Below are 23,815 nucleotides of genomic sequence, written 5' to 3'. Positions count from 1 at the left end.
ATTTTTTAGCTAGATTTTGCACCCCTAGATCGGTTTTGATTCGGATTTTTTTCCTTCTTAAATAAAATCTCATCCAACCGACTCCACCAATTATATATATAAAAAATATAAGTAGGGTATTCAAAAAGAGAAGAGAAGCAATCTACATCGAATTTAGGAACCACAATTCAATGAATTATTAATACATTTATCTGAAACAAAATTCACATCTAGTCATATTTATCCCAAATCAATACGTGCTCATAGAACATGGCTAAATATTTAATCAACAACCCACAACACACAAAAGGGTGACCATATACACAACTCAGGTCAACACATGAGAACACAATTTTTTATAAAAAGAACCCCAAAGCATTGAGCTAGAAAAGAAATTTTTTGTCCCTTCTCATTTTCTTTTTATTCAAAGGGTTCGACTAATCACCTTCCTTGGACAAGGCCACTAAAGATTTGGCTGTTCCCGGCCAACGTAGCCTCCCACTCGATGGAGGACAACAAAATTTGGGAGATAGCGATCACCACTTGCTTCATATCTGGCCGTAAGATAGGATCTTCGTCCACGCATTGCTTTGCCAACATTGCCATCTGAGTTTTGGAGAAATGAGAAGCCATTTGGAAACTTGAGAATGAACAGATGGCTTGTCTGAACATACCTTGTAGACACAGTCATGGGGATACAGGTCCATCAAAGCGGGATCAATATAACCTTTCAGGCTCTCCATGCTCATTGAATTTGGGGAGTTTCTCAGTGCATTTAACATCTGCAAAATTTCAGTGGTCTAGAGGTAAGAAAATGCTTAATTGTAATTAACTGCTAGCAGAATCAATAGTGTAAAAGACGCTAATACGCATGTTTAAGTTCAAGAGGAGGTTCGAGTCCAACTTAAACCCTGAAACTTGGGCATGCCCAATGGAATTAAAAAGGAGAGTATATCCTAAGCATAGTAACCTAATCTATATGTCATACCAGTGGGACGAGTTAAGTATAAAAAAGGAGTGTTACTTGTTCTCCTCTTTTATTTTATTAATATTTCTTTCTTCAATTGGGACGGGAAGGCATACATAAAAATTTTGGCGTGCAATTAATTTATTTGAATGAAAATGAGAGATTGAATTCATTTACCATGACAGGTACTCTTTCATTTTAGTAGATCAAGTGGAATATCTAGTAAGAAAGCCTGCAACATCTATGTGGGCTGAAAGAACTAGCATTCTAACAGCATATTCAGCAAAACCATTGATATTTAAAGGTTGAATTATCATTTGCAAGCAACTGATAGGAGTCCAGTAATTGAGCTAAATGGTAATTAACAATTAAAGGTTTTAGCTTCAAAAGATGAATAAGAAAGTGAATGCTTACCACAGATGCTAATGAACGCCTTTCAGGGTTTGCCAGAACTCTTCCTTCTGTCCTTGTTATTGCCTCCTTGCCAGATATTAGCTCAAAAATGACAACCCCAAATGCATAAACATCACTTTTTGTGGTGGCAAGACCATCATGCAAGTATCTGATACAGATTATAAAATTTATATTTATTAACTATCTTATAAGAACTGCTAAAATGTTCCTTCCTCTACTTACTCTGGAGCTAGATAACCGAAAGTGCCAACAACCTTAGTAGTAGAAGCTTCACCATCAATTGTTGATGCAACAAGTTTTGTGAGCCCGAAGTCTGAGATCTATACAAAGGAAGAGTGCACCATGTTAATGTCCAAAGAACAAAAATATAATTAGCAAAGCTATGAGTTAGGATGAACCTTAGCTCTGTAAGAACCATCAAGTAGAATATTGCTTGTCTTGATGTCTCGATGAACATAATGGTTCTTGGTATGCTCATGAATATATTCTAGTCCTCTGGCAGCATCAAGTGCAATTTGAACCCTAGATATCCAAGATAGTGATGTATTCCCTAAAAATCAAATCAGAAGTAAATTTTGTCAAATATTGTCATGAAAAATATTCATGAAATCATAGGCAGGTTAGCAAGACAGACTTGAACATGTTCATCAGAAATGATTTTTTCATTACTGTGCAACAATAATGTTAAGAACCTAACAAGAAAATAAGACATATTTCCATGACTCATTAAATGTAAGTAGCATAAACATTCTTTGATAAAAAAATTAAGCAGAATATCCAAAAATAGAATTGCTTACAATCTGGATTTGATAAGGTCTGGCCTGATATATATGTATTTATAGGCTTATAGCTGTCATACTAGGGCACTACTACTGTAACTGAAAACATGGCATCATTGATTATTTTTTTATATCGAGGCTTTAAAATTTGCAAGAATTTTGAGCCATATGAATACTTTCCTAGTTCCAACCGATTATGCAACCAGTAATCCAACGTCCAACCTAAATAATCTTCAAAGAAAAGGTTGCCAGTGAAGATGCCTCAGCGATGGAGAGTATCTAAGGACATTGTTATCTTTTAGAAGTTAAACAGTCAGCATGTTAAGCCGTTTAAACTTATGTTGAACTTCAGCTACTATCATACTTGTCCAATTTTTCATTTTCAAGAGCACAGCCGTATTACCAAATTTGGTTCAGAACATCCACAATGGGGCAAGGTCTAGCTTCCATCCACCTCTTTTTCAGTTTCCTAACCACAAAATTTGTGGAATCTTTATCTGACAACTCTTTAATAATTATGTTTTTCAATTATTGCAACATGACCACACAAATTATCCTATAAAGGATCACTAGACCTCTTAAGCCGAGGTTTATCCCAAGAGAAAAAATTATAATGAATGGTCGAAGGACAATAATTAACTAGGGAGACATATCTGCCTTTTGTATGATAAAAGAACTGAATTAGAGCAAGGGAGAACCACATCTAAGTTGTCAAAGCACATGGTATTAATGCTTGGCATTGCTCCATTATTTTTTTTTCTATCCATAATCCCTTTCAGCACCACAATGACATATTTTCTCAGAAACAAACTCCATGTTTACAACCAATAATACCTCAAATTTCTCATTTCCATGTTCATGATGTTATGTGAAAGAAGAAATGGGATCTACTAGATACAATTGAATTAAACAAAAGATACAAGCTTTTCACATTTCAGAAGCACCATCAGGAATTCTATTACTCAAATTAAGTCACTTTATCTTATCTGCATTAAGGAGTGCGTGATGTTGAGATCGTACCCTTGGTTTGTGGATCATGAAGATGATTCTTGAGCGAACCCTTCTCAGCATACTCATATATCAGGAACAGCTCCTCATCACTTGCAGCGTAACCAATCAATTCTACCTTGACAAAAGTGAATTAAAATGAAAAAAAACATTAAAGAAATAGAATCCACTTAATGCAAACTAAAGAAGCATTGTTCTTGTGTTTTAAAGAGTTTTACCAGACTTGCATGATGGACCTTGCAGAGTACTTTCACCTCAGCCATAAATTCCTTTGTTTTCAAAGCTGTCATTCTTTTTATTGCAACCTCCTAAACATCATAATAACCAATTAAAATATAGTCACGCTAGAAGTTCAAATTTTTCTTGGAAGTTAGCTCTACTAACCTGGTCCCGAAGGACCCCATAATAGACAGAACCATACTGACCATGACCCAGTAGATTTGAATCAGAAAAGTTATCTGTAGAAGAAAATATTTCTTCGTGCTTGAAAACAATTGGTTTCTCTATGTCAAGTGCATCACCAGCCATGCCTGAAGGACAAACTATACTTGTTATACTGCACAAATAATGGGGGAAAAATAGAAGAAAGTGCAAGGTTGTGCATAACGGTGGGTTAAAGTGTAATTACAAACACTAAGATGCACTATTATTCCCAAGGTAGAACCTCCAACAGACAGCTTATAATATATTATCCAAATATTACAGCAACAAGCATGTGAATCACATATATAAATCAAGGTATTATCTATATTCTATAGTATCTGTATCAGCAGTTACAAAGAAAAAGTATAACTACAAACATCTTTTTGCTGATTTAAAGATTCTGAGTATTTATCAAAAGACATATTTGATGTGGAGATAATTGCAATCCAACCAGCTCTTCAAATCCTTATTTCATTTTCACTCGGTCGGAAACTACACTAGCAAAGTAAATATGTCCTCAACATCCACCAACATTAACAGAAAGCTAGGCATCAAGTTTCTTGCGTTTCAGTTGATATTGAGCAAAGTCATTTGAAAGTTTTTTCCAGTAAGAAATTAGTTTTCCACATCTTTGTAGAATCGCCAGTACATGTAAATCTAATTAGTTTTTTAGAACACCCATAAATAATGGTAGGGAAAAACTTAAACCATTATGTTCAGATCTCAAGTAAAATGAAAGTGGATGGCAAGCAAACCTTTGGGAATATTAGCATGGTGACTTCCTGCATCCCCTGTTGATGCCTTTGTATTTCCAGAATTGCAACAGAGGTACCTTCCTGAAGAATAACAGAAACTAGTGTTCCGGAGGATGTGGAACTTATGGGACACTGGTCTTTCAGGATCTTTTGTTTGACTCCTTGAATTGAAGGACTTGAAAGAAAGAAAGGAAAATAAAACCAAAATTACAAGAAGTACAGAAGCACCCATACTACCGAAAACCCACCCATAAGGGAATCCAGCAGAATTATGCATAGAATTGCCTGCAGAAACATAATATTTAATTCAGGAACAGTTTCACAATTGGGGCATTCCAAGTGAATGAATGAGTTTTTTTTTCTTTTCTTGGGGAAGGGAGGATTAAAAAAAGATTAGTAGTGATAAGAAATTTCTAGTGAAGTTCATTTTGGTTATAAAAATACACAAGAAAACAAGGAATCATCAATAATATTCATTTAAACAATGAAAGAGAACAAATTTCAGAATCAATGGAAGGAAACTAATGGCATGGTGTATCTAATATATCTTCATCCAAGCAACTACTAAATCACCAAGGATAAACTTGAAAGGAATATGCATTTTGAGATGAATGGACCAGAAAAACACATACAAACATAAACAATTAGATCATACCTGAGAATGTAACAGATGTTTCTGATGAAGTAGGTGCAGAAGAAGGAGAGGATCCATTGTTTACAAAATAAGGCAAGCCAGGAACTACAAAAAGGCAAAAATCATGAAGCCTGAAGTATCAGCTAACTAAAACAAAATGTGGCAAATGTAAGTAGAGAAACACTTTAAATGGTGAAAAAAAAAAGCAGAATGGAAATAGAAGATAAGGCCTTGTTTCCTTGCAAAGATGGTAAATTGGAATTATTTATATATAAAAAGGCACCAAACCTTTTGAGTTGCCTTCTTGAACCAATGTAAATGAGGAAGTTTAATCATTTTTTTTAAAAAAAAACAGGTTTTCTGTCTGGTTTTGAGCAGATGAGTTCTGAGGCGGACCAATATTTATGTAACAAATTAAAGAAAATGATAAAGTTTTGTGCAATAACGTGTTATGTGAATTAATCAAGACATAGACGGTACCATACCTCAACTTATTGGGGATAAAAAATAGACATAAGTATAGTTTTTCAAGAAGTGAAATAAATCTAAACATTTCTTTATAAGCTAGGTCAAAGTATCAGAAGTATTTGTTGTAATATAACCAACATGGAAGTTTTCGTCTCTCAGAACTAGGATCATCTTCCCAATTTCCCTGCACTTATTTAATCCACCAAATCTCTCTCTCCTCTTTAAGTTGACTTTGTGGTCTTCATCGTCCACATTCCTCAGAGTTCATCGAGGCTATAGTTTAACTGATTATAACTGACAACACATTTCCATTATATAATTAAGTGATTAATGTACTGATTCAATAAGAAATGTATCTATTTGATAGAAAAAATGGTGATCGTGTAGTACAATAATACATAAAGAGAGAGAAGGAAAACGATGCTTACTAGAGTTCAGTGGGATGTAATAGACTTCTCCAACGACAACACCATTCGGACCGGACATGTCATTCACAGTCTCAATACTGTCCATGCTAACCCCAAACTTACTCGACAGCGACGCGATCGAGTCTCCCTCTTCCATCACGTAGCTCATCAGATAATTCCACAGCCCGCTGGAGCACCCGCAGAGTAAGTGGAGGGAGATGACGGCTCTGGAGCGAGCGAACCGCTGGGTCACGTTGGGCAGGAAGGCGAGCCCCCCATAGGTCTGGGCGACCACCGGGTACACCGAGCTCGTCTCCTCCCGCACGGTGAAAGTGGTGTTTGTAAGATACTTCTTGTCCGCGAGGCAGAAGCAGTTCTTGCGCACGAAGACGTACCCGGGACTGCTGCCCTCGTCGACGGTGACGTCCTCGGGGAAGACGTCAAACATGCTCTGGATTTGGGCGACGTCGGGACGTCGACCCGCCTTGAAGGCGAGGAAGGAGGTGCAAACACGGGCCACGTCAGAGCAATTGAGCGGCCCCGTCGAGGACGCCAAGGGAACGGCATCGATCAGCAACAGAATCGAAACGGCGAGCGAGATCGGGATTAACGCCATTGCAGCAGAGAGAAAAAAAACGAATTTTGGAACCAAGAATTCAAAGAAAATGGAGTAAGTCAACGATCTTCGATAAGAAGGGGCGGATCGAATTCATGAGCAGAAGAGTTGGGGAAAGGAAAGATTTGGAGGCGGCGAGAGAGATGAAGGGTAATACGAAAGCCCAAGCCCCAAGCTCAGTCCTCTCTCTCACTGCAACAAGTGTGTGCCGTCGGTCTATAGCAAATGGAGAAAACAGTGGCGAGCAGATATTCTACCCTGATTCTTTAACAATATTACGAACTTGCCCCCTTCCCCATTCAATATGTTATCTTGCACTTCGTATCCTCCCTCCATTGATAATTGCATGGACAATCAGAGGGCAGAGCGGTCAATCTGCACTCGAAGCCGCGAAAAAACAAAACAGCAATTGACTATAACGCTGACCTGGATGCGGTGGCCTGCAGCTGGCAGATGGCATCTGGGCCGTCGAATCGAAATTTTTTTTGTAACCGTTAAAAGCCGAGATTTCTCGATGAACATTAACCGTCCATTCTGCAGAGATCGTCAGGAGGTGGCCGTCGGATGCCATGGCCGGGACTGTCACATCGAGGACTCGAAGTGGGACGTCGTCGCACGTGGGAAGACATGTGTCTCCCGTCGGCCGAGAACCCCACACGCGTACGAAGATTGATAATAAATGGTAAATTGCCAAAAAAAAAAAAAAAAAAAAAAAAAAAAACCACCGTCTCCGGTTACCAACCGGCATGTGGGAGAAGAAGATGATAAAGAGAGGAAAAAGGGCACCCGAACATGTGGCTTCCGGCTGGAAAATAGGCTCTCTGTCTCCTGCAAATAGCAATCATATCAATTTGTGCAGTGCATCGCGATAATTATCAAAATGATGGGCGTTAAATGATTTATTCTTCTTCTTTGGAGTGTACACTAACAAATAAACAAGTGCATGTGAGCAAATGGGTGGAGGGTAGGTGGGATGGGTCCCTGAGGTATTCATGGAGGCGAATGGATGCTCGTTGGGACACTGTCTGTATCCCATTGCTTGACTGGTTCTTTAAAAGCCAGCTAAAGTTTGCGAGACGGGTAGTAGAGCTTGGGGTCTTTTGATGTACAAGGGAACAAAGTGAAAAGACATGAAAGACAACGGTAGTTAGGTCCGGGAGCAGAGACGGTGAACTGAGACGCATTTCTGAACAGTGAAAACCTTTATTTAGAGATACATTATTATTGGCATGCTTATCCAGCGATTTATCATTTAATAAGGGCATTAGCTTAATGGTACATGATATGTTCCTGAACCTGTGGGATGAATGAACTGATGGAGAACTTCCAGGGATTCTAATTAATTGAGTACGAAGACCTCTAAACCAGGAGCCTTGACCTGGTGCTGCCTTCACTACCCTTTACAAGAATTCTAGGCACCCCAATTTCAACCTCACTTAAGGGAACAGGCTCAGAAGAGACTGATCCATCAAGAACTCGCCAACCATTCTCGGCTGATGATGACGAACTGCGTCATGTTCCTTGCAAGACAAAAGTTCAATCAGTTCAAGGGAACCAGCGCTGCCTTTGCTTACTGCATTTAAAGGAATTCTTTGCACATAGGAACACCCCTTCTGCTCCAAAGAAATAAGCTGACCTGATGATGGCCCCCGAGTTCTGTGAGTCTGTCACCTCATCTAGAGCAAGCCAAAGAAGAGATTTTCTTATGTTCACCATTTTCTATGGAGAAGCATCAAGAATCAAATCCTTGATGAGGTCTGTTATCAACAACCATATTGAGGTCATGCTTGGAGGCTTCTACAATTTTCAAGCCTACCTTCTCCACTATCTTCAATATTCTCTCCCCTGCTTTCTTGTCCTTTTTCTTGTTGTTTCCACTCAAGTCCAATCCTTACTGAACATAAAGAGCGTAAAACTCCTTTCTGCATCAATGCAGCTAGGACTGGACAACACCATAAACACTCTGGCCTACCATTTTGGGCACAGAAGAAGATTCAGTCACCTCCTTCCATGTGTTTCTACACAAATTGTCCTGCATATTCGATCCACGAACCCTCGTATTTTCAAACTGGGGTTCCTAAGCACCTTTAACTGGCTTTCTTTCCCAACTCACATCCTTTACTCCAGTACTGGTTCTTCTGTTTCTCAAACTGAGAGGCCCTTGTCCAATGACAGCTGGGTACCTGTTCTTAATCTTCTCCTACATTGGGTCATCAACTGGCTCGACCTCTAAATCTTCCTCATCTGCAACGATGGTGTCTTTCTTAACAATGCATTACTCATCCCTGACAAGAACTCTCTCCGCAGCCTCTGGTGCCCTTTGTACATGCTTCCGTCCCTATTTCCATAAGACGCCACTATCCCCAAGGCAGTAGCTTGCTTTCTCGTGACCCAAAGTGGCGAGGTTGCACTGGTTCATGGTTGAAGGGATTGAGATGAACTGAGAGGTCTTAGAAAAGGCTAGGTACCTGTGAGATAGTAGCAGAAGGTGGACAATTCGAGCTAGGCGATGTCACACCAGTGTAACAATGACGGGCCATCCAATAAGGTTGTTGAGGAAATGTGATAGACAGAAATATATTCCTAACAAAGAATTGAGTAAAAATGGAACAAAAACTGGAACAATAGTCTTCATTTCAAAGACAGTGCAATTACATAACATTATTACCAAATAAATTGCACCTAAACCAGCAGATAATATTGAGAGAAACAGGAAGATTGTTCGAAACTATTAAACAGGAATCACATAAGCATTCAAACAAACACATATCAAGGAATAAGATTAGGCTAAAAGCAAGGAAATGATTTTAACTCCAAAACCAGAGTTCATGCCGAGTGTGTGTCTGGCTTTGGCTCTCCTTCCAAACGGGTATTGTTGAGTCGTTCAATGGACAAAATTAGTGCTTGAGTCCCTAGTTCTCCCTCTCCGTGAGCCATGAGTGAGACATACAGCTGATGCGCTAACGCCAAACCTGGCAATGCTAGTCCCATGCTCTGGCATTCCTTCAAGCAAATGCCAAGATCCTTCACGAAGTGGTGTACGTAGAACCCAGCCTCCATGTCCCTCTTCAAGATCCTCTTTCCGTATAGGTCGAGCGACTTTGACCCAGCTGCGCCAGTAGAAATTGCGTCCATCCACCTCTCAACGTCGAGCCCAGCCTTGTGGGCATACACCATCCCTTCCACCAGCCCCACCATTGTTGATGCGATTGCGATCTGATTCCCAAGTTTCGTTCTCTGGCCTTGCCCAGGTCGTCCCATGTAGGTTACCGTGCCCATACAACCGAACAGCGGCTCAAGCTTCTGGACGACGGACTTGTCGCCTCCGGCGAATATGGAGAGAGTTCCGGTACGGGCCCCACGGTCGCCGCCCGATACTGGAGCATCCACCGCCGCACAAGACACCGCTAGAGCAGCATCGGCGATCTCGGCGGCTAGGGCCGGGTCGCTTGTGGTCATGTCAACGAGGACGGAGCCAGGAGCCAGGCCAGAAAGAACTCCTTTAGATGGATCGAGGGCGACTCGCCGGACGTCGGAGGGATAGCCGACGATGAGAAAGACGACATCACTGGCGCGTGCAACGTCGACCGGGGAGCCAGCTAGCTTAGCGCCTCGGTCCAGCAGGGCCTGGGCCTTAGAGGAGGTCCGGTTGAAAACGGTCAGTGAGTAACCGGCAGAGAGGAGATGACCGGCCATAGACCGGCCCATGACGCCTGTCCCGATCCAACCGATCCGCGTAGTACTCGGTGTTACGACTTTATCTGAAGATAGAAGTCCGGCCATGTTGCAAATATGGCAGCGTAGACCGGCAGTCGAGCGGCGCAGACAGCGGAGGAGCTCCGGGAGGCGGAAGGGCATCGGCCAGGCAGGAACCCTAGTAGGAGCGGAGCTACGGGGAACCAACTTGACTCGATCCACGGGAAGGACATCATGATCGGACGGCTGAGAAATCCCAACGCGTCAAACTCGATCTGTGATATGTTGTGGACCAAATCAGCTTGCACATCTCTATTTATTTTTATTTTTCTACCACATCATTTTTTTATTTAATTTAAATGTGTGAAAATAGAATATTCAGTGATTAATATGTTAGAATACTCACTTTGAAAAAACAAATGAATAATTTTTTTTTTTTTTATTAATCTTAAAATCACGTAGAATTTTCACACTTCGAAAATAATTAAAACATTTGACTCGGTGGATATGCTTCATTATTAAATAGGATTAAATAATATAACGATAGATGAATAATTAAAATTATTATTGAATATATATGACAAAAGGTGAATATCTCGTCACCTTTTACCAGTTTAGTCCTAAGATCAATATAAAGAAGATAAATTATGATAGTTGAGAAGGTAAGTGATAGGTGAGGTGAGTTTATACGTGCTATATGGATTTACGCTCCGTCAGTCTCGAGATTCGACCTCAAGACTTTATGTGTAGAGCTGTCAGATGGATTGATCCATCCCACTACGGGTTAATTCAATCAAAGACAGATTGTGAGTTAAGCGGGTCAACCCGTGAGCCCATAAATTTTTTTGAAAAAAATTTTAAAAAAACATATATTTAATGTTTTATTTCAAAAGGTTTTTTATCAATCAAATATATTTAGAAATAGATATTTTAAATATAAATGGACAAAATAAGTATACATATTTGATGAAAAGTATTATTTTTATTTTAAAATTATAAAAAGTAAATAATAAATTAACATAAAACTTAGCTTATATGTATTGAGACCCAAGTCCGTCGTGAGCTGACCCGTGCAAGTCGCGGGCCTAGGCGGGTCGGCCTACGACGGGCTTGGGTTAATAAAATTTCAATCCAACACACTTAAATTGTTTGGTGGGACGGGCCAACAAGACGGACCCAACCCAAATTGAGGGCTCTACTTGTGGGACAATCAACCTGTCACTTACCAACTCAGCTAAGATTGTGAGGGCTATTATTGGATATATGTGAATAGAGAAGAGGTGGAAGAGGAAAAAGTTCTCCATTATGAATGAGACTTTAGTCTCACATTGGGAGTTTCAAGACATATTAGTTGATTATATTGATTCACATACATTGATGATGTGAACAAATGCATGGGGAGAGGCTCTCTCTCATGCATGGGTGTGTAGGGGATACAAATCCATGGTCTGAATTGCATTGAATCATGTTGACTCGTGTGCAAGCACGACTTGTACGTGCCAAATGTCAGACCGATCGAGATAAAATTTGCCCAAGCGGAACAACCAATATAAATTCTTTTTGCTGCTCAAGCAGGTAACACAAAAAGGTAACGGAAGCATTAATTAGTGTTTTTGTAACCTCCCGGATAGTAATGATCGGCCATTGATGGTCGCCGGCTATCATTAATCCCTGGGCATTGAATGACCATTACTCGCCATTCAATGTTGGGAAGAGATGGTGCTCCGATATAAAGGGAGACCATGGTCTTGAGCAAGACACAAAAAATAAACAGTAGCTTTTCACCTCCGTTCCCCTCCTGCTTTGTCGTGTAACTCTTGTTCAGCGGAGTACCCGTGATAGCAGTCGAGTACCACTCAGTTCGCCGTGACCATCAGTGTTTGGTGGGAATCACGGTTAACCGTTGTATCCTAGGAAACAGACAACCCGAGTGAACCTCGAAGCATAACCGAAGGTGGAGCGAATCTGTTTCAAAGAAACTGCGACCATCTAAGGCCTTAGTCCATTTGCCGGCTTGGCCTCTCTATCCGGCCTGCCACTTGCTCACTCGGTCGCCCGCTCGATCGCTCGACTTCTCTGCCCGACTGGCCACTTGCCTGCTTCACTCGTCTAGCCGCATGCTCGCCCGACTGCTCGATTTTTGCCCGGTCAGCCGAATACTCGCCCAACTGCTCGATTTTTTTACTTGGTCGGCCGAACACTCGCTCAGCCGCTTGCTCGGTCGCCCGCTCGGCCTCTCTGCCTGACTGGCCGCTCGCTCACTTGGTCGCTCGCTGGACCTCTCTACCTGGTCGGTTGCTCGCTCGACCGCTCAACTTCTCTACCCGTCCGACTACCCATTCGCTCATTCACTTGACCTCTTCCACCGCTCTGCTACATGCCCGTCCAACCGTTCGCTCGCTCTGTCGCTTAGCCTGATCTGCTACACAGCGAGGACAGCTATATTGCCCGCTCGGCCTCTCTGTCTATTCGACCAATATGCACTCAGCACTTGGAAGAAATCAACCCCCGTTATCAGCTTGAGATTATTAACTCAGGTCATTTCAATAAATAAGTTGAATTTAATTTTATTTATTTAAATTCGACTAATTCCTTACAATTTCTGGGGGATTATTTCTCCAACCGTTATCAACAATAATTTTCAAACAAACATGTCCTAAGAGGTCTTGCCCTTTGAATTTTTTTTGGTTGACACTGAATATACAACTTACTCCTACTAATCCTAGAATAACCGCTCCAACTTCAGAAAATTTTTTCAATAATCACTAGAATAAATTAAAAAAGACTTAGAGCAGTCGATTCATCAATTCAATATTTTTAAATCAACCATCCATTTTAAAAAATCATTGCTTCTGAGCGGTAGGTACCAATGCCATTCTTCTCCAAATAGCTTCATCTCTATAGTAAACATGTTATTCTAACGAAATTCTCCATGGTTGAGGTTAACTTCACTATGCATTACTACATTCATTACTGATCAAACTTTTATTGCATTGAAGCATTTTTAAGACTAACATTGAAAGGGTAAAGAAACTATTAACCTCAGTTGTTCAACCAAGAACGAAGAGAGATGATCTTGTCGAACATGCATAAAATGATCTTTCTCTTGATTCTTTGTCCTTCATTGATAACTTTCTCCTCAAAAATTTAACATGACTACTGACCCTTTGGAGCCGGGAACTTATCACATGTTCTCAGTGAGTTCCTCAGATAATCGAATCCCCAGAGCTGCACCTTGTAATAGACTCTCAACCGAATATATATAGGAGGTTAGGGCCACCGTCGAACATCCTTGGATATGACTTCTAACAATTTATACTGTATTTTCTACAAACTTGTATAAGTTACTAATTGAAATACAAAGCAAACCCTCATCAAACAAATATATAAATTTAGAGACTACAAAAATTGAATGTAGTGAAAACACTAGTCAACCAAAAATTTCAATCAGAGTGGTGGACAGTCTCTCTATATTATCATCTGAGGCCTTTTTACTGATTCCATTATGGAAGACCATGCTTTTCTATTGATTTATCACATACATGAAAAATCAAATAGGATTGTTGTATCACGAACTAACTATATGGATGTGAGAATGTCGGCTAGAAACTGGTAGGTCACTATTAGACAGCTTGATGGAAGCAAAGAAGCATGAAAGCCTCCTCATCACTGGCAAGGTTTGGTTAATCTGATCCGATGAGATGCTGTTTTGGTTGCAACCATCCACAGAGGTTTCATACCCTTCTAGATCTGCCTCAGTTATCAAAATTTCATCATCAGAAAAACAAGAAGTATTGCTCTCATCCAAAGCATCCACAAAGGTCTCGCACCCTTCTAAATCTGTGTCAGTTATCAAAATTCCATCTTCCTCAAAAGGACATAATGTGGTGTCCTCGTATACATCCAAAAACTTTTCATACCCCTCTAGGTCTTCCTCAGCTATCAAGTATTCTTCTTTGAGGGGACTACGTGGTGAGTCCATCAGACTGATAGTTCCAACATCCGCAGTGTGTAAATGCTTAGGCTTTGGGCTTCGGATCGCAGGGAACTCCAGCTTGTTCTTGTTATAAGCTTCAACAGCCTGGTAAATTGTTATGAACAACACAAGTGGACAAGAAATCAATTAAATTGATACATTGCACATCAAGATATAGGGACTAAAAATTATGGAGCGTGAACTCTCCAAAAACAAGTTGTAAAGTAGAAATCATTCATGCACTGATCATATACCATTTTGATATTTAATACATCATAAAAAAACAATAAATTTAGTTATGCAAAAAATTGAAACTAATTTCATACCTGCCACTGAGAAGGAGCCAACAAGACACGAGGCCTTCTAGAGCGCACATATTCAAGAGCAGCCATGGGTGTCATATTCTTATATTCAATCTGAAAAGTTACAGTAAAGAATTTATCGCATTTTCACATATTATAACAAGTAAACTAGTTATGTTGATTCACAAGCCAGATACTTGATATGTATAAAAGAGAGGCCATATGCCTTAAATTTAATTACCAGATAGCAGAGGACAATGGTGGCACTACGCCCCCTTCCTGCCTTGCAGTGAACATATGTAGTTCTCCCGTGAGATGCATTCCCTGAAAAATACAAGTCACTAATATGATTCCTCAATGGAGAGAAGAAATGGAACCATGATAGCAAGCAGTGATCAATGTTTCCAAAACCAGACTTGATAGGTTGATAGGGATTAGTTTAATTGTTGATTTTGGATTGTTCAAGCTAGTTGGTATAGCAAGACCCAGGAACTGAGAAACTAAAACTAGTTCTAAAAACAATGTGACCTAGCCTTATAACAGAGCATGTTATAAAGCAATCTGCCCTGGCTTAATAGCAGTATGTTAACCTTATCATTCCAACTCAAGCCTTAACCATATTAAGGAAGTGATTGCTTTTCTCAATAGGAGATGTTAGTGTACTAGAAAATAACACGAGTAAATTGTTGAAACTTGCAATTCAATGTTTTCCTCTGAAGATATTATAAATAAACCACAAAACACAAAACAGATATTCCACGACTAAAAAAACATTGAGCATGGATGTGCCTAATATGCTCTAGGATTTTTTTTTTTTTATTTCGCATGATGTTTGGACAAGGAAGAAAATCTCTTCTTTGATGTAAGCAACCAATCCTCATAAACAAGAGACCATTACACTAGTCAGATATATTTTGCATTAAAACATTTACGTTGTCCTTACTATACAAATAGGTATTAATAAAAGAAAAAACTTACTATGGATGAAATCAACCGCTCGGCTTATATCAACTGGTGTAGGAGCAAAAAGGTAGTCTCTTGTAGGAATCACCAGGTGATCGATTCCATGAACCTGGATGGAAGGGACAAAGTCAATTTCAAAGAAATGAAGAGAAAAAAAAAATGCTCTATTAGAACCAAGGCCTAAATAGCTAATTCTTAAATTCTGCTGCAACATACAATTATACAATAACCTCGTCAGTTCAGTTGTGTCTGAATGATAAAATCTTAAGTGCACCAGAAAAAAAAGATGCAAGGGAAACAGAAATTGTTTATATAAGAGTAAGCTCGAAAAGTATTAAATATCAAACATAAATTGTAATTATACTAAGTGCATATCCAGACAGTACCTTGTATATGTTTGAAGGAACCAAAGTCTCATATGGTTCGTTTAGGGTAATGACTCCTCGAACTCCAAGCTTCTTCAGACGAGGAACATCGTTTGGAAAAGGTACAGCACCCAGCAATAGAAACTGTCACCACAAAGAGCAAATTCACCGAATTTTTAATAAGTTGAGCGTGTTAAAATCTCTAAATATAACACAACCAACATCAAAATCCCAGAAAAAAAAGAAAGATCGAGTAGTTTATATCTTTACATCCATGATTTGGTATCGTTCCAAAGATAACATTTCTCTAGCACTAATCCTGACTGAAGATTTAGTTTTGTTTCGTTTCCCGTCACTTGAATCATTAAATGAACCATTGGGACTTTTATCCCGATTGCTCAAAGGGAAAGAAAAAGAAAAAGAAAAAGGATCTACTAGTTGCAGCAAATTGCTTTAAAAAAATGGAAAGTTGAGATAATAAATGAAAAAAAACGTACCTGATCGATTTCATCCCACCATCGAAACTCAGCTTGGATCTTGTTTCTAAGGACATTGTAGACAAGTGTAGGATAAAAAAGAATCCGTGCTCCCGCTCCCACAAGAGCTCTCTTGGCCCTAAAACTCACGATCTCGCGGCCGCCACATTCGTCCGTTCTTCGCTCACCTAACTCCATAATTCCCATAATCATAATCCCTTGTAACAAATCACTAATCCTAGTCGATTCCGCTTTGCAGCCGCTTAATCACAGCACTAATCCTCCTCAAAACACTCGACAAACTCTAATCATTCGAATCGAACGCCGATCGAAGGAAGGCCTCTTTTGGGACGCCAAGGAGGAAAGAGAAGAGCATTAGATGCAGCCAAATCAACCGATTCAGACGAAAGGTACCTCGATCGGGAGCTGCGAGGATGGCGAAAACGATTTCGGGGGGCCGGAATCCACCAACTCGGCAGGCAAACTTCCACACGGCGTCCAATCTATTGCTCCACGCGGTGAGACAGGTATCCGACGAGAAAGCAGGAGGCGTAAGCACAGTTGCCAATGGGAGAGACGCGCATATAAACCCCGTGATCCCGATGGCGGAACACGTCAGCTTTTCCAGACACCGTGCGTTAGACCAAGACTGACTTCGGACCGTTCAGTTAATAGACGGCCAGGATGATAAAGATTTCGAAAACGTACGAGATTCCTCATAGACACGAGAACCCCAAAGCTGGAGTTCGTCCGGATCGCATCGAGCCGTTGCTTTTTCATCCTGCGGTGAAAAGCGTGCGAGGCTTCGAGATCATCGAGTCGGGCCCTACACGTGGAAAAAAGTGACAGCGGTGGAATTCCCACGTCATCGTTCCTGCTGGAAGTGGGCCCACTTTTATCCGACGTCAGCATTGTTTTCTCCACCGTACCACTTTTTTTTTTCAGGAAATAACTTTATTGATTCTTTATTCAGATTGTTCGTAAATAGTAAATTTGTTTATGATCATTAATTTAAACTTATTTATTAATTAATAAAATATTAAATTTATTTGTTTAAATCATTTTTGCACATTAAACGCTCTCATCTGAGCGTGTAGATCACGGGTATAAAAAAACCTTTTTAAATGTTATTAATCGGCATTAGGTTTAAACACGCTAGCCGCCCGGCGGCGTTAAAGATTTAAAGTCGGATAGTGATGGCAATAAATGGCAAAAAAAGAAGCAATTAAATACGGCATAGCGGTCGTCAGGACGATTTAAATCGCATTATTTAACCCCAAAAGTACGTTATCTTGAACATGTGCTTTGCTTTAATGGATTGGATTATCAATAATCCAATAGATAATACTTTTCTACGTGTGATTAAGTGATCACTTTCGATAGAAACAAACTGTAAAAATCTAAAAGTTCAACCAAATGCCATTCGAATGGCTCGTGGACCATCATCTCGCTGACGGCCCACTCGCTTCGAACGATATTTTTGCAATATTTTCTATTCCAACGACGTCATTGCTGTTCTGGCTCAAATCGCTGGCTTCTGAGTACAAGTTCTCACTGTAAGTGACTTGGCTCCCAGTCCTACCATGAGAGGCGTCCTTCAGTTCCAAACAGTCTTGAGAAAATCGGACTGGACCAACTGGTCCGACCAGTTGAACCGCGAACCGGCTCTTGATCCTGTCCGATCCACTATTAAAATCGAAAAAATAAAAAAAAATCAATTAAAACTGGTCAAAACCATTTAAAATCGGTCAAAATCGCAAGTTCCATCAGGATTGAAATATGATTTTTAATTATTGAAACATGATTTATATATATTGATGTGGATATAGGTGAAGGACAAAGAAGAAATTGGAGGGAGAATGAGGGCATTTGAGTCTTTTGATTGGTTAGGACTTGAGGAGAAAAGAGGATGCACTCTAGCATGCAAGGGGGGGCGACATTTTTCTCCCGGCTTCCGCCACCAACAGGAATGAGGAGGAGGCTTTTCTTCCTCCTTCCCACGCTTCTCACCGGCGCCGGCGCCGGCGCCGGTCGTCAGCCACCACCTCTTCTCCTCTCCCTCTCCTCACCGTGCCGCCACCTTTCCTCTCGACGCCGGCCAACCTTTCTCGCGCCTGCTCTCCCTTGTGACGTTGTCGTCGGAGAGACCTGCTACTGCCCTTCTCCTCCTCGCCGGCGCCGATGTCGACTGCCACCTCTTCTCCTCTCCCGCTCCTCTTCGTGACTCTACCACTGGGTTGATTCGCCGCTACTGCTCCTCTCCTCCTTTTCCCCCCGGACTCCGCCTCTCGTCCTCCTTGTGATGCTGCCGCCAACACAACCGCTTCGCTGCTTCCCCTCTCGCCGACAACGCACGTGCTTGTTCCTCATGCCGACAAGCCTTCGACGCTCCACTCCTCCTTGGCGTTTGGAGAGGCTGCTGCCACCCCTAGCCCTTGCGCAGCCGCCACCTCCAGCGGCAACTAGCGGCGGCCGTCGGCCGACCGCACAACCTCCCTCCGCACGCTGATAGCCCAAACGCTGCCTCCGTGCTACCTCCCTCTCCCTCGGTCTTCGGTGGCCAAATGCAACCTCAATCCGGATTCTGCGGGTCCCCTAACATCGAGCTGGCCACCATTATCGTTGTCACTGATTTGATTGTGTTCCGTTCTCGTTGTGGTCTGGCCTTCGTGCCGCTGTCTTGTTCCAGCTTTATGTGTTGTTGTATGTCAGCGTGTGACCTATTGTTATCCCGGGTCTGCGTGCCGATCTCGTGTCCCGGCTTGCGTGCCGATCTCGTGTCCCGGCATGCATGTCGATCTCGTGTCCTAGCTTGCGTGTCGATCTCGTGTCCCGACTTGCATACCGATCTCGTGTCCCGGCTTGCGTGCCGATCTCGTGTCCCGGCCTGCGTGCCGATCTCGCTTCCTAGTCTGTGTATCGTCTTCCGGATCCAGGCCGCATTCGGCTCCATGCCACCAGACCCAGCTCCACATCCGACTCCGAGTCATCTGCTCTTCCGGGTCGCGACAACTAGAGTAGCGTCCCATCCGAGGGCGCCCCCCTGGGCCAGGGTACGTTTTCCGTACTCATTCCTCATTTATTTCATTATTATATTATTAGCCTGTTACTCATATATTCGTTGGATCCGCTCGAGCCTCGGGGTATCAGGGACCAGGGGACTCGGTCGCTGGCTACAAGTAGCGTTGATCAGAGAACTTTTGAAGACTTGGTCAATACGGAAGTCATCTCAGCACACCCCCCCTCCGGGACACCGCGACTCGATCAACATTCTCGCCACCTCACCTGACGGTCCATCCAACTCAGATTCCGAACAGGATATATATATATATATAACGGTTGAACCATCGGTTCGATCGGTCAAATCTTAAAAATCTCGATCCGATCATCGTACCGGTCCAGTGACGGATCCGATTTTCAAAACATTGGTGCCAAGCACTCTTTCACCTGCTTCACGATGTCGGTCATGCTTGGCCTCTGATGGGACGACTGCAAGGTGCATCTCAGTGCGACATCAGAGAACTTCCAGACCAAGTTTATGTCACAGTTCCTTCGCAGCCTGGCATCGACAATATCTTCGATGTCTCCTCTGGCAAGTTTCTGCCGCACCATTTGAGCTACATTTGTATTCTCATTCTCTACAATTCGCATAAGCGGAGGTTGCCCTGTGACCAGCTCCAAGAGAACTACCCCCGAAGCTGTACACATCACTTTTTTCGCTGAGTTTGAAGGCATCATAATACCTGCACAAGTCAGTTCAGTAAATGTTCTATTCAAACAAAACTGAAGAAGTGAGAAGAACAATAGCATACGTACTCTAGATCAAGGTATCTTGGAGTTCCCACCATTGCTGTGAATATATAGTTGTTTGTCTCACTTTGGAAAGCTTTTGACACCCCAAAATCAGCTATTTTGGCCTCCAGATTCTCGCTCAATAGGATATTTGCCGTCTTGACATCCCTGTGAATCATTGGCGGCTTGCATCCCTTGTGCAAGTACTTCAGCCTTGTGTCTCAATGAAATTTGTAAGTTCAGATGAATTGGGGAAAGGAGAATGAAAATTTGAGTATAGCAAACCTTGTGCAGCTTCGCGTACAATCTGGAGACGCTGCCCCCAACTTAAAGTTCTTGTCCTGGCTGTTCTGCCTGTATAATTTTATATGAACCTGTCATCATCTTTTGAAGGAATGAACTTGTTTCGATGTAAAGATGACATAAAACACAAGGTTGCATGCCTTGCAAATGTTCTAATAGAGTTCCTTGTGGCATATACTCGAGCACAAGTGCTAGATGATCATCATCACTACACTAACCTACCATAGAAACTAAATAACGGAGATGAACCCTTGTCAAGTGTTGGGCCTGAAACAAATAATAGTGGAGAGTAATTTTCAAGCTTAAATGACAAAGATCTAAACAAGAACTTGAGTGGATATGAACAAGAACTTGAGTGGATATGATGGTGACCGCTATCTAATATCTAAGTTCTGAAACATCATTACATAAAAAATCCAAGTAATTTCTATTTAGGAACAATATGCCACATTAAAGCATGCAAACTCTTTACCAGAGAAAAATTTCACTACCTCAAGCTTCAAATTGGAATGTGAGCTAGTTACATTACCTCAGCAAGGAAATTTTTGGCTCCGTGTGATGTCAATCGGGATTGCATCTTGGCTGCAATTTGAGTGCCATCTTCTAAACACCCATGATAGACGATCCCGAATCCTCCTTCACCTAGGACCTTCTTGAAGTTGTTAGTTATGTTCTTCAATTCCATGTATGTAAATCGGCGGTTCTCCAATTGCAATGAATTATGATATTGGCCTTTCCCTTTGATCCGGTGATAATTCAGGAGGGCCCACCTCCAAGGAAGTTCAACGCTTGGGTGGTCATCAAAGTCAAGAGGTTGTCAGCTAAGAGACTAGCCGAGCCGAAGCCCCCACAAGCCGATCGGCCGGAAGAGTTCTGAGAAGGTGGGCCAAGCCTACAACCCGATCGGCCGGAAGAGTTCAAAGAGGGTTGGTTGAGCCTCCAACGCACCGAGACCAAGGGCACTCATGCCGATCGTTCTAGATATACTCGTAGGAGGTCAAAGGGTTGGTCGGCCGGATCGATCAAGGGAAGTCCAATCAGACTAACAGTCGACAAATAAGATGGGGGATACGTGCCAACATCCTTTTGGGAGTCGATGTCGCCGGCTGACAACGTGGATGGACAGAAAATCGTACAGAAGAAGATTTCGCCGGCTTGGCAGAGATGCGTTCGCCCCGTTATGGTAAGATGTCAGGGATCCTTTCTCGATGTTAGCTTTTGGGGAAAGTTTGGGAATACGCATCCGCCCGGGAAGCGTGTAGTCAGCCCGTCAAAGCTCTATATAAGGAGGGAAGCAGCCATCCGCGGAGGTACGTGCAGACATCTTTGGGCACCACCCTTCACTTCTTTGCTTCCTCTATTCTCTTCACTTGTCGGTGTGTGACTTGAGCGTCGGATGACCGTCGCCGGGAACCCCCTCCCGGCTTAGCACTAACGACTTGTGGTTGCAGGAGCGAGGGAGCATCAGTGTAGACGAAGAGCCACCTCAGCGTTGTTCCCCGGTGGCCATCTACTAAGCTTCAGGGCAGGATCAAATTGGTGTCGTTTGTGAGAACCTCAACCTGAACCCGGAAGCAGAAGATGGAAGAAGTCGGACGACCTACGATTGTAACGCTGACGACAAAAGAATTGGAAAAGCTTATCCAAGCCGGAGTGGCAAGGGCGATGGAGCAGCAGCAACGAGTGTTGGCCGAACGCCCAGCACAGGAGCCAGTCGTCTCAGGATCTGGCCAGCCTGGAGACCCGAGTCGCGAAGCTGAACCCGTGGCCGACCAAGAAATCCGCAAAAAGTCGGACACGTTCGGACCGACACCCAACGCGTCAATCCTCTTTCACTGAGCGTTGTTCCAGACACCCTCGGAGGAAGGAGGCCGAGCCCGACGGGATAGGGGCTCCTCGTCAGATGAGGCGCCTGAAAGGGATGCTAGGAAGGGAAAAGCGCCGCGGGAGGAGGATTCGCCTAAGAGGATCAACGATCAATTCTCAAGAGGAATCATGGAGGATCCCCTACCCCGACAGTACACTCCGTTGGCAATCAGATAATATAATGGGAGCACCGATCCAGACGATCACTTGGCCAAGTTCGACAATGCGGCTACACTGTACCAATACACCGATGGGGTTAAGTGCAGGATCTTCTTGACAACCTTATCGGGACCGGCACATCGATGGTTCACACGAATGCCACTGGATCCATCCGTAGCTTTAAAGATTTCCGAGCGGCTTTCCTGCACCATTTTGCGAGCAGCCGCTGACACCAGAAGACAAGTGTTAACTTGTTCTCTCTGAAGCAAGGCCAGCGAGAAACGCTGAGGGCCTATATCCAGGACTTCAACCAAGTCGCGATGGATATACCCGTAGTCTCCTCAGACGTACTGGTGAATGCTTTCACCCAAGGACTTGTGGAAGGCGAGTTTTTTAGGTCACTCATCCGCAGACCACCACGGGATTTCGCTCATCTACAAAAGAAGGCCATGGATTATATCAATATGGAGGAAGCACAGGCGGCCCATAGAAAAGAAGCCCCCATCGAGCCCCTTGCGTCATCCGAACGGAGGGTACCTAGCAGTCATCAACCCCCGCGAGGACCCCGAGCCGCAAGAGCGACATAGTACCCCGAACCAAGGACACATGTGTTGGATCGTGAAGTTTCGATAGAGGGGGGGGGGGGGTGAATATCGAATGAAAATTCGTTCAAGCTAAGTATAAACGCAGCGGAAATAGAAAATCAATGTTAACACAGAACCAATTTTACTTGGTTCGGAGCCTGTGTCGACTCCTACTCTAAGGCCCGCACTATTTGAGTGCTTTCGATGGGCAATCACTAGCAATTCGAAATTTATTACAAACTACGTACAGGAAATGCTAATAAAAAGAAATACCGACAAAGAAGTAAATCGGAAAGAAGAATTGCATTGTCGGAACTTCGTTAGCGTCGTAGGAGCACAGAGCAGCAGAGCAAGCAGTAGAAGATCTCTTTTTTCAGTTGTATTTGAAGCTCTCCTTTGACCCTCCTTTTATAGGATGCTCGGGGCACCTGGATCCCTTCCGGGCGCCCTGGTGTGACGTAGCCCGCCCAACCAACGAGCTCCATGTGTCGACGCATGCCAGGGATAGAAATTGCCTCCCGGACGCCCGGATCCCTTCCGGGCGCCCCGGACCACTTTTTCTCCAGAAACTCCTTTATCTGCAAGAAAGAGTTAGTCCGAGGCAAACAATATGTATATCCTGCAAAATAAGATGTTAGCACAGTTTATATTTTAATCAAAGAAGATTATGACTTAAATTCCGTCTTTCCGAGACCGGAATCTAGTCACGATCTCGACTTAGATATCCGAAATGGATCTAAGCCAGATCGATGCCTAATGTTCCCTTCCCGGGAACGCGTCCTCACAGTCACTCCCTTCCAGTGACTTATCTTTACTCACCTGCCAGACGTCCGGTCAGCCCTTCGACCCGTCTGGACTTCTCGCCAGCTATCCGGTCAGCCCG

At 42.7% G+C, this 23,815-nt stretch overlaps 3 protein-coding genes and 1 pseudogene across 3 annotated transcripts; all 4 read right to left on the bottom strand.

The window, feature by feature from the left end:
- Positions 1-166: 166 nt before the first annotated feature.
- Positions 167-6,668, bottom strand: LOC122005398 (lysM domain receptor-like kinase 3). Its single transcript, XM_042560426.1, has 11 exons — positions 5,856-6,668; positions 4,981-5,064; positions 4,326-4,610; positions 3,532-3,677; positions 3,366-3,455; positions 3,160-3,265; positions 1,759-1,910; positions 1,583-1,680; positions 1,361-1,508; positions 654-761; positions 167-585 (listed from the first exon to the last, which is right to left on the bottom strand). The coding sequence occupies exons 1-11, from the start codon at positions 6,448-6,450 to the stop codon at positions 421-423; spliced, it is 1,977 nt and encodes a 658-aa protein (XP_042416360.1). The 5' UTR covers positions 6,451-6,668; the 3' UTR covers positions 167-420.
- Positions 6,669-7,512: 844 nt separating this feature from the next.
- Positions 7,513-8,990, bottom strand: LOC122004190 (annotated as a pseudogene).
- A 72-nt stretch (positions 8,991-9,062) lies between these two features.
- LOC122005399 (probable 3-hydroxyisobutyrate dehydrogenase-like 1, mitochondrial) lies at positions 9,063-10,383 on the bottom strand. The gene has a single exon (XM_042560427.1). It carries the CDS (start codon positions 10,306-10,308, stop codon positions 9,277-9,279), a length of 1,032 nt encoding a protein of 343 aa, XP_042416361.1. The 5' UTR covers positions 10,309-10,383; the 3' UTR covers positions 9,063-9,276.
- A 3,066-nt stretch (positions 10,384-13,449) lies between these two features.
- On the bottom strand, positions 13,450-16,813 carry LOC122005397 (phosphatidylglycerophosphate phosphatase PTPMT2-like). Its single transcript, XM_042560425.1, has 7 exons — positions 16,643-16,813; positions 16,250-16,570; positions 15,774-15,896; positions 15,403-15,496; positions 14,666-14,748; positions 14,449-14,538; positions 13,450-14,227 (listed from the first exon to the last, which is right to left on the bottom strand). Exons 2-7 carry the CDS (start codon positions 16,439-16,441, stop codon positions 13,715-13,717), a joined length of 1,095 nt encoding a protein of 364 aa, XP_042416359.1. The 5' UTR covers positions 16,442-16,570; positions 16,643-16,813; the 3' UTR covers positions 13,450-13,714.
- Positions 16,814-23,815: the final 7,002 nt, after the last annotated feature.

Source organism: Zingiber officinale, chromosome 7B, assembly GCF_018446385.1.
Source record: "Zingiber officinale cultivar Zhangliang chromosome 7B, Zo_v1.1, whole genome shotgun sequence".
NCBI classification, from domain to species: Eukaryota; Viridiplantae; Streptophyta; class Magnoliopsida; order Zingiberales; family Zingiberaceae; genus Zingiber; species Zingiber officinale.
This window is presented reverse-complemented; position numbering and strand designations above follow the sequence as displayed.